At 48.2% G+C, this 11,293-nt stretch overlaps 1 protein-coding gene across 1 annotated transcript in view; it reads right to left on the reverse strand.

Moving 5' to 3' along the window:
• LOC8027180 (polycomb group protein Psc) overlaps window positions 1-11,291 on the reverse strand; it is a gene marked incomplete at its 5' end in the record, with an annotated part of 37,782 nt that extends 26,491 nt beyond the window's left edge. Inside the window, 6 exons of the mRNA XM_040212666.3 lie at window positions 1,946-2,012; window positions 9,681-9,786; window positions 10,660-10,707; window positions 10,904-10,959; window positions 11,099-11,195; window positions 11,267-11,291. Coding sequence (XP_040068600.2) covers window positions 1,946-2,012; window positions 9,681-9,786; window positions 10,660-10,707; window positions 10,904-10,959; window positions 11,099-11,195; window positions 11,267-11,291 — 399 coding nt within the window. The remainder of the gene's footprint in view (window positions 1-1,945; window positions 2,013-9,680; window positions 9,787-10,659; window positions 10,708-10,903; window positions 10,960-11,098; window positions 11,196-11,266) is intronic.
• Between the last annotated feature and the right edge of the window lie 2 nt (window positions 11,292-11,293).

The raw sequence follows: 11,293 nt of genomic DNA on the forward strand, positions 1-11,293 counted from the left end.
GCTTCTCGATACTCTATCGCATTTGTCACCAATGGCGGATCTGTGTGTTTTTTTTTGCGTGTTTTTTTAGACTATGGGGGTCAGGAAGAGTGAATCCATGAAACAACAGAGTAGCCACGTCTTACTTTCCCTGGTCGCTCTGTAGCATTGTCCACACATACGCGCAGGGCTCGCGCAGAGGAGACGCCGTTAAGCGTGTGCTTCGCCACATAGAAAGATCTGCGCGGATTTCTGACGCTGCATCCTTCTCTGCGTACCGTCGCCAAGAACCCTGAAGCCAAAGGACCCAAGAATAGAGCGTCTCTCGAGCGTCACAGTCCGTTGCGCAATCTTGGCTCAGCGCTTTACGTCCTCAGAACTGGCAGGCGGTACGTGTCGTGTGTTCATAAACCCGTGGCTCGTCTTCTTTAAATTATATGGAAGGACCTGCGTTGTTTGAAGTTTTATTTCCCCGGACAATGCCACGCGAACCCTATTATTTTAGCCGCTCGCTTAAAACACCATTTGCATCGCGGAGCATTTCGTGGATTTCCGCTTGGCAGGCACTCCGCGCTGTTTCACTTTCAGCTTTCTTGGTTTATTATTTCTGGCACGTTTCTCGCTTACTTTATTCATTTCACGTGTACAGATGAGTCGCCTCTCGAGAGAAACAGAACAAGCAACTCTGCTCAGCGTGAAGGATTTCGTTCGGGGGTATCCACAAATCGAAGTTAATTCTCTTTTAACAATTTCGTTACTCAATATCAAAACCTGTGACCTGCAGCACTTTGCATAAAATCAGTAATTGTCAGTGCACGGCACGATCTTATAAGATAATACGGGAGAAACGAAATTCACCTATTGGAAGTTGGAACCCATTCTGCACAGAACACGTTTATTTTTTAAAACCTTTAAAATTCATCTCGTCAATTTTTGGCTGATCACATTATACCAGCTAAAAAAAACTATATATACATAAAAAAGTTATTCAAATTTAGGTCTGTACTCATTCATTTTTGTGACGCCAAACTCAGGCCTCGGCGTCTGCCGCGGTAGAGAATGTCATCCACCATTCGTTCTTTATCCCAACTGTCCTCACTTTAATTAATTTCAGCATAAACAAACACACCCCGTACCAGGCTGATATGTACAAGTCTTGCGAAGTTCGACATAAGAACACTTGCGAAGTTTGACATAACAGCGCTCTTTTTTTCGTAAAAAAGGGTGAACACTCTTTCTTCTTTTTGCTGCGGGAGTTTGTAGACTTCGATTGAAAATCAAGCGATATCGGTATTGTCGACAAGATGCACGATGGCTGATTCTACGCACGCGCTACACAGAGGCTTGCAACCGCGATGACTCAGCGCAGCTGTCTTCCACCCGCGCTGCTAGCTATGAACAGGGTCTTGTTCCCGCCTCAATTTGCGTCGGTCAAGTACTTACAATGCCAACTGCAGCTGAATGAGCCCGTATTACAATACCACCGTTGTCCGGCGGTTCCTTGTGATAGGGCTGCGTTCTGTCACTTCTGTGCTGGTGCCAGATAAATATTCAGGAAGGATAATTCTATGACAGGAAAGCGCAAGAAATGGAGATCGTAAAAAACAGTTCGAGGTATACGCGTTTCTTTCTAAAGATTACGAGCAAGGATATAGAGACGGACAACCAAGTATCGAGAAAACGTTATGAACTGGCGCTTCCATATCCTGTTAGACAGACGAAGATGTGACAGATGTGATGTGCACAAAAACAAACGGTGACCTGAGAAGATGTTCAGCAAATCCTCACTTGATTTGAAAGATATGGTCTCAGCTATCGCGAAAACAGCAGCACTACTACCACCGCCGTCTGTAGACTCGCGATTGCAATGCTCCGCGAGCTGCATAATAGACCGAACCACCGATCAACAGAGCTTAGAACCAGAACTAGAGTCAGAGAGGCGCAAGAGTGGTGAGCGTCAACTCACCGCGCCATCAGCAGGGTCGGCAACGCCCTCTTTGCCGTCGTCTTCCGGTTCAAGGGTCTCCGTCGGGCTGCACAAGCGGGAGGCGCCACGTGACAACCGGGACGCAGGAATACAGCCCCAAAATGATCACACCCAATGAGAAGGTAGCTTTTGGGAAGGACACGACCGCTTTAATCGCATTTTGCAAGCCTCTCAGTCAGAATAGCATAACCCGGGATCCATCTTAAACCAGGGATCCATGTTAAAGGGGCCCTAAGGAGGCTTCTGAGATCGCCTAAATATGGCGATAACTCACAGTCCGGGCTCTGAGCATCCTAGAAAATCCCAAATCACGAACATGTGGGGCCAATTTCCCTAATAAAAAAAAATCAATCAAAGATCGCAACCCACGGAGTTCATCTCGGATGACGGGAGGAACACATGCGCTTCAGCAGCAGGACGATATGTGACCAATGGAAACGCGACCTTTCGTGGAGATTGCAAACGTTGTTATTACAAAATGTGTATTCTTTTGAGGCTGGTAAGAGCAAATAAGAGCGTGAGACAAATGTTAACTTCTTGCGAAGAGGGAACCTAATACTGGAGTAATCGTTTCAAAAACAGCGTGCGATGTTTATTTTTCATATTCTGCGGGAGTGATATGTTCGGTCGTCAACTGGCCTGCTATCGAGCGCGCGATCGCTGGGCTAAATCATCGTTGCCAGGTTAGTGAGAGTCATGGCAAGATCAAGTGTGCCTGCGATGGTACACGATTGATATTGTCTGCCACGACAGTACAACCGACTGACTAAAGAAACTGGCCGAAATCCGGGTGTTCGGGCAACCAACGTCCCTAGATGAACGCTGCGAGGTAACGAAAAGTCCTCCTCCCCCGCCCTAACTCGTCCACTAGAGCCACTAAATGAGTTAAGATTAGAGTACCGGAACTTTCCCCCCCGATACTGTCGTGGGCGCCGCCACACTGTTAGCAAAAATAACACGCCCAGACGTGTAAACCGTTGTCCCATAGCGGACACGTCGAAACGTGTTCGTTTTACACGAGGCCATCTGTGTTTTTCGTCTACACATGAGGTGCTGTGTAAACTTAACACGCTACACCGTGTCTGCCTTCCGCAAAACCGATTCGAGCGTGTTCCTTATGAAACATGGCGGCCAGCGACCGAGAACAGGCGAGAGACGAGCCCAGCGAGCCGCGCGCCTTTCAGCCGAATTGAAAGCACACAGGGCGCGTTAGTTCTCTTTCGATGTCTTTTATACACAGTAAAGTCTTCAAGCGGCGGACGTAGCTACTTGCAAAGGTACGTACGTGCGTTGTCGGCGGTCGGCGGCGCCGGTAGATTCAACAAACCGCTAGACACAAAAAAAAACAAAAAAAAAAAAAAACGAATGCCGAACTTACATGGATAAATAGCAAACTATTTAGAATCGGGCGGTAACTTGCGCCACCTATCGAGATTTCTAGCAGCCTGTATTTAAAAGAAAACCAGTCTGTTAACAAGTTAACACTGCGAACGACCACGACTACACAGCAACCCTACATACAACGCAGGCAACACCAGTACCACGTACTACACAGCACCGACATGTACACAAACACAGTCCCGACACTTCCTACTCGATATCCATTTCTCCCCGCGGCGCATATAAGCTTGACATGTGCGGGTGACCTCTTTGGTCGCTGACCATTACAGATTTATAGAAGAATACACAAAACACGGCGCAATGGACAGCCGTGTGTTAGAACTGTTTGCATTTAAAAAGTATAGAGGCAAAATCTATAATGTTAGTCCGTTGCAATAAATAACGATATGTGAACAATAAATCTTAAACCGGTCATGAAAAAGTTCAAATTTTTGTTATTTTTTTGCTTGACCAGTGTTATGAGCAGTCCGACTAGCTTGAATCAGATAGGAAAACAAATTATTGGGATTTTGTCATTGCGTATACAAAAATAAATGAAAATGATCCTTGCGCAAAGCATTTTTTATATATTTTTGTGAAGGACATCCGGACATCCGCCCAACACTTCACTTCCGCTAGTTGCAGCAGTTGCAGTACGGGAGCAGGCGCCTTCACTTTTGGGGCGTTTTGATGCAGTTTGTTGTCGTATGTCGTGTCGGTGTCGAGAAGAGCGATGGGGCATGGGAGTTTGTGACCGGTGTTATTCGTGAACACTGGTGTGGGGCGCTGATGCGTCTTTTTTTTATACTGCCACCACCCCGAACTTTGAAGACACGCGGGCCCGTAGCAGTGCATTATGCTGAATCGCGAGCTCCTTCTCTGTTGACGTCGCTTTCCTGGTACCACACGTGGATACTGCAAGCGTTTAAACAGTGTGCACCGTCTCGCCTACATCCCCGGTGACGTACTCGACCTGTTGAAACTTATTGCTTCCGTCATTTTAGAGTACGCAAGGCAGTTATCTCGTTGGTCTGGTTTCGGTTATAAGAGCAAGGCAAAACGCTCGTAGTTCCCGCCCTCAGTACACGTTGAACATCTTCCACACTTTGACACCAGATAACTGAATGAACGAGGATTTACATTCACTTCCGAGGTTACTTTCGCCGCTTCCTCACCTTTGAGCAGCAGGATGAGCTGGCGACAAGCCGCGGATGAAAGGCTTGAGCATCAACAACCCAAGCGCACTCGGTGCCGATGCGGGCGACTCGGGTTTCTGTCAACCGGGAGGCCAGCACAAACCGTGACCATTCCAGCTCTTCGTCATGACACGGTGTTGCAGAGAGCAGGGTAAAATACAGCTACACGGATCACCGAAGCAAACGACTGCTATCTTAAATCTTGTCTTGTGATTGCGCCTTTGTAGTAGATCATCTTATTCGTTCTGCCGGAGAGACGCAAACGATGGGCATAACAAAATCGCTTGCACATTCCGCATATCTCACAAAAGCATTTACCCTGTCACCTTGCGAAAAGCGCGAAACACGGAGTCCGCACCGTCCTAAGCTTCCCGTTTTTTACCTGCTTTAGAGCAGTTTGTCCCTGCTAGTAGATATGCCTACTGGAACTGAAACAGGGCAGTGCCAGAGAGAAAGAGACAAAGTTGAGAAAGCTTGCTCGCTCTCCAATTTCTCAACTCTCAAGTGATTGTACCATAACAAATGCACCAACGCGTCTTCCAAAATAAAGAAAGAGCTCTACGTTCACAACATAAAAAAATGGTCTCAGTACCAGACATGTACAAATTACTCAAAAATGGTAGTTAAGTTAAGTTACTGAGTATCGACGCCAAAAGTAATTGAAGTAGAGTAGAAATTACGCATTTGTAATAGTAACTGAGTAAACTACTAACTACTGTAAAAAGTAGCGAGTTACTTTGAAGTTACTTTCGAAGTTACTTTTTTATATTTTTGTGGTAGCAAAATGAACAGCAGTTTTGATCAATGAATAACCCTGCGAGTCTAAAATTAATACAGTCTATTTATGGCTTGCGTTTTCGCCAAAATAGTCTATTCGCTCGCAGAAGCAATTGACTTTCAAAGTTCTTGATAGGAGAATTTTCCCTTTTTCCTTTTAAAGACGTCACCAGCCAAGCTAAATAGACGTTCCACCGACGGGCTGGATGGAACGGCAGCATTGAATTTTAGAAACAGGCTGTGCAGGGTCGGGCAAGGAGGTGTCCGCATCTTAGGTGTCCGTGACGAATCATGTGAGGTTTGCCTCGGGTAGAGGGTCCTTTATAACAAACTCTCCTCCTTTTTTTCTTTTTTCTTCGTCAAGTTGAGATTGTTATGACTGGCCCCTCTTTATTCCGACGGCGTTCTGAGAGTACGCTGAGCGAGTGCACCAGACCGTCAAGGGTTCAAGTCTCGCGCCACGACGATGAGATCATCCGGACGACTGCGCGTCCCGTTGTAGTGCTAGTGATACGCTGCTGAAAAAAAAAATTGTTTTGGTTTAACAGAAGATGAACCGAAGTATACTTCGCCGCTGACGCCGGGTCCAACAAAAGGATCTCCCAAGGGTAACTCGCAATCCTCGCCGGCGACTACAATATTCTGACGCGCCTGACACGCCTGACAAGTAAATCGTTTTTAACAAAGAGGAGGTCTCTCCGGCATGGATGGTCGGAAGGACGCGAAGGATTACGTGAACAAGCATCGAAAAGCGAGAACGTGCTCCCATGAACGGATTATCCGTACCAGGGTTTGTGCGCGGGGGAGTCCGGCTTTTGCAAAGGCGTATGCGCTGACGACAAGGCGACCATGGGAACAGGCGCCCAGCTGCGAGGTCATTCCAGTGGCGCCTCCGGTGGAACCTACCGCTTGAGTCAGAACTCACTAAAGACAGACAACACGAAAACAACAACTCTAGGAGTGTCCCCGTTGCAGCTGGAAACGCGGCGCCTGCGTGCATTACCGGATTAGGTTAATACCCGACCAAGGCTTGTTAAGCGTCTCTTCCTGCGTTCGTGCGTGCCGGTGTTATGTTTTGGCTGCTCGTCGCCACCTTGGCCCAAGGACGCCTTCCCGAACAAGGGGGCCCCTTGTTCGGGAATGCCAGTTCATATGCCGGCGTCTTATTCATTTCTGCGCCCAAACTTTCGTGATGGGTAAAATTAGCACTATATAATTTCGTAAGTAGTTAGTAATTTGAGTAGAAGTTACCTGAAAAGAGTAGTTAAATTAAACTACTAATTACCCGAATCAAGTTGTAATTGAAAGTTACCAAGTTATTCGAAAAAGTAGTTAAACTACAGTAGTTTGAGTAGAGTAGTTGAACTACGTCCAAGTCTGCTCAGTACACGCATCTGTGGGCAGGTAGGAAATCTTGCCCTTATTTATTCACGCCGCATGATTGGCGCAACAAACTCGTTGCAGGACCGAATCATTTACTCGAGCGGTGTGCGTCGCTATGCAAACGCAGTCCAACACGAAGCATAAAAAACGGCAGATTTAAGACAACAATCCGGAGTCCATTATTCAATTAAAACAACGTAATTTTGTTGAAAACGCCCGCTGCTTCTTACTGACGGTATGTGTCGGGGTACTTCCACAGTTTGAAACGGAACGAAGGAAGATTTACTTTCAAAAACGCTCGCTGCGTCCTCCCGGACCAGCTGGACCGGATCAGCTGACGACGACGGGACGGTACCCGTTGAACCTCCACCACGCAACAAACAATTTGCGCTCCGTGTTAAAAGCGTGGTTCAAACAGACCCGGAATACAAAGCACCGCACCACACACGACGAATGTTTCAGCTCCTTTTCGCATCGCCGGGTTGCACCAAACAGAACGAGATCGCCGAAGTCAACGCCGCGCTGTCGTGAACCTTGGCTTGTGGTTGCGAACCCGTGGACCCTGTGACCCCTTCGCTTTCAAAGCACACACGACGATTACGAATGCTACTTTCCGTCTTCCAGGAACATCACAGAAGCACCTCTCCGGTCACGTCTTCACTATGTGCTCGCAAACTCCGAAGCTCTATGCGAAGCTTCTCGCGTCCCGTCAAACCAAAACAGTAGCGGCGCCATGCGTACTTGCCAGATTTTCTCCGGTCAAACAAAAACAACGAAAGCCAACCGGCGCTTGCTTCCAGCGTACATCGGCGTTGCGCTTGCGCCGTGGCCAGATCGCTTGCAGTTGAAGGTTGAAGCAAAAACGAAACCAACTGCAATGTCACGTGTTCACATCGAAGACACGCTTTTTATATCCGTTTTAACTGTTTGGAACGAATAATTAGACCCATAACTTTATTTGTGGTGTCTAAGAAACTGTTATCAGGACCCCTAAACTAAATACAAACATGGGCAACATGAGGGAAGCCGCATTGCCATCGACCAGAAGATGGCGGCGAGCACGGTAAGCGCGGATTTCGCCAACGTCCTGCGACATGGCGCAATTGCTTTTGATGCCTATCTGTCTCCGAGACATGTTTCTTTCCGCGGCATTTGTCTCGACGGTCCTTTCTAAGTGTGTCCCCAAGCATTCCGGTGCTTCGATAGCCGGCAATGCCGCGGTCGTCGCCGGGGGCGATGCGTGTTATCGAGGTCGGCTACACGGTTATGCGTGTATGACCGAACCAAAACACGTTTTTTACAACCTCGCATGATTTCTGAACGAATTATCCGTTACTCATCGTGTAAATTTATGGTAATTTGTGTAAATAGCGTGTTTTTCAGTCCAAATATTCGCCAAATACACGGGACTTGCTAACAGTGCATCTTAGTGCTTGAACAAAGCAGACGTAACTGCCGATCGACATGATTTAGAAGTGCGACTTCCTCAGCATTAGGTTCGATGTTAGGAAGCTCACGTAACATTCCTTTTCCCTGTCGCAAAGTGTTTAAACATTTGTAGAGGACGGAAGAGCGTTTCCTGTGATATCAGATAAAATTTAAGAGAACTGGGAATAACAATTTTAGGCCACAAGGTGGGTAAGTATACCTACTCTGAACCGCTTATTGAGTGGCACTATCGCCCAGCATGGCTGCGTTGGAAATCTTCCGAGGTACCCCGGCGGGTCATGTCACGTGACAATCCAGACATGATAACGTTGGGCGTGGGTAGGTTTTAGAACGCCAAGGAACCAAACCGCTACTCGAGAGTGAGGTCGAGTCGAATCCGCTGTGTTCTTCCAAACCGCAAAACGAAACGCGGGCACGGACCGGCGGTCGCTCTCTGCAAAACATTAATCGAGGGACCTTACAGACGACAAGCCGCGCGCATTCGAAACATCACTCGTCTGGTTCACCGGTCGGAGGCGGGAGGATTCTTCGCTTGGTTTCGGAACATGCTCCTCCCATGATCCCATCCCCTGAGATGAGCTCTGTGTGCTGCGATCTTTGATTGATTTTTTAATAGAGAAACCGGTCGCGTATCGTCATGGTTTGGATATTTCTAGCATGCTTAGAGCCAGCAGGGTGAGTTAGCGCCAGATTAAGGCGATCTGAGAAACCTACTCAGGGCCCATTTTAACAATATGCTGATTACCTTAAACGAACCTCTGAAATTAATCTCCCAATACTGATCGCTTCTACGGAACAAGAGCTAAAGAGCCGCAATATTGTCGAGTCAGCGAGGAAGTTGTCCGCGCCAGTCGGCGGAAGCTTACCAGGATACAAAATGAACCCCGCAACTCGAAAACAATTAGAAGGATCGCCAAAATTTGAAAAAAAAAATGGGTACAGAAAACGTCTCAAACGTTCTCTGTTCCCCTTTTTCTCGTACCTTTCACTTTTCGAAATTAAAATTTTCTCCCTACTGTATCTCAGCGTCCGACCAATTTTTAATTCGTGGGCTCGGTCATATCACCCAGGTGGATTTCGCTGATAAGCAGAACATTGCACCGATATCAAGAAATGGCGTTTAAGCAACGTCACATTTTCTGAGTGTCCACTTGACTAGATACTTACCAAAGAAGTTGAGCTTCCCCTCCATGATCATATATCAAAGGAAGCTGGTAACGAAACCCAAGGAAACAACCTGACTTCGTTGATTTGTTTTAAAAATTATTCATGTAATTGTCGAACAAAACAAAACGCCGTCCATAGTGACAGTACCACTCCAAGGCACTCCCTCTCCGCGTTCAGTTGAGTTTTACAAAAGAACGCCAATTTCTCGCTCCACGAACGTCACCTTTCCCAAGAAACCGCGAGTCGAAATACGCGGTACTCTGAGAGTTTGAGATCCCCGCAGAGTCCAGACGGCCGGGGTCGACGCATCACCTGGTGAAAGTGCATCGGAGGGGTCGTCTCGCGCCCATCCGCCCACTCACCCGGTGAAGTACTCGAGGGACACGCTCACGGTGTCTTGGGGGCTGAAGATGAGCCTGGTAGAGGCGTCCAGCACGCCGCGGTCCTCGAGGCAGGCCACTTTGACAGCTGCAGCGAAGGGGCAAAAGAGAAGGGGGTGTCAGGTCGCGATGGTGGCCGAGGCCCCCACGGCGCGCCAGAGCGGGAACACACCCGTCTTTCCCTTTCAACTGAACAATTAGTATCACCGTTTGTAATAATCGCGGAAGCTTTGTTCGCCAGATACGTGTGATACTGATATGAGTGGGCCAAAAACAGCTTGTCTGCTCAGCCTCCCTTTTCTACAGACACACACGTGAACACGACCACAGGCAGGAACGAGAGCCACAATCAGAATGAATTATGTAAGATTAACAAATTCATCATGTTTGCGGCTCTCGTTCCTGCCTGGATAGTGTTTACGTGTGTGTCTGTAGAAAAGGGAGGCTGAGCAGACAAGCTGTTTTTGACCTACTCATATCTGTATCAAACCTATCCTTTCTTTAAAATAAATAACAAAAAGTTTACGAATAAAAAATAAACAAAAACTTACTACACTATACTTTCACCGGCACGCGGCAAAAGCTATGTATAACCAACGCGAGCCACTCAGTGTGCCGGACTGGTGCACGTGGCAACACCCCGTAAAAGTAAAGTCCTGCTGCGGACAGGTCACGTGGTTCGCATCTTCGTTCTGGTTGGCTCACGCAAACTGTAGCTCTTGTTTTTGTTCTTTTTTTTTTCGTTTTTGACACGTTGCGCAGATAGCATTATAGCCAATCTATTTTGACAGCCCATACGCTGAAATCCAGCCAGTCTCCCTGCTATCACGAGGAAGGCTGCTTCCAAGTTCTCGTTGACGTCCACCAGCCCACCGCAAATACAGAGCAGCGAAGCTTCAGCGCCGGTGCATCCGACGATAGCCTACATTGCGCAGACCATACACAATACGACGGTTCTCACCTGCGTTGGGGTACTGGTCATAGAACTCCCGGCGCTGCTTCATCTCCCCTGGGAAAGAGAAAGAGGACGACCAACGCTCACGTCGACCCTAATCGATAAACAAACCAAAAAACTAGGAACGAGCAGCCACGACGACCTGGGCTGCTTGGTGGCGGGGAGCTATCGCGACACCTCGGGTAAGGCTCGTTTCGATCCGGTGTTCCCACCAGCGAAAAGGCAAAATACTGGAGTACAGATCGCTTACTTTGGTAGAGTCCCGGAACCACCTTGTAGACGATGTCCTGCAGGGTCTTGTCCACCCTGGGTGAGAAATCGGAAAGAGAGAGTCTCGAGGGGACAGAAAGGTAAGCAGGGCTGTGCGACCGGATGTCCCAGCGAGGAAGCGGAAACGATCACGCTCTACGCCACTCTAGCTGTCTTTCCGACAGACAGCGCCTACCTGAGGCAGCTGAGCGGCCTGGACTTGTGGACCGGCACGTCGCAGATGGGGCACAGCTTGCTGGTGTCCAGGTAGCGCACGATGCACACCTTGCAGACTGCAAGGGGGGAAGGACGACACGTCCCCATCAGTGCCTCCCACGAGAGAGGAAAAGGAAGGCACACTCACAGGAGTGGAGGCAGTCGACCAGCGTGG

The sequence above is a fragment of the Ixodes scapularis genome, unplaced genomic scaffold (genome assembly GCF_016920785.2).
Source record: "Ixodes scapularis isolate PalLabHiFi unplaced genomic scaffold, ASM1692078v2 PGA_scaffold44__24_contigs__length_19508400, whole genome shotgun sequence".
Lineage (NCBI taxonomy): Eukaryota > Metazoa > Arthropoda > Arachnida > Ixodida > Ixodidae > Ixodes > Ixodes scapularis.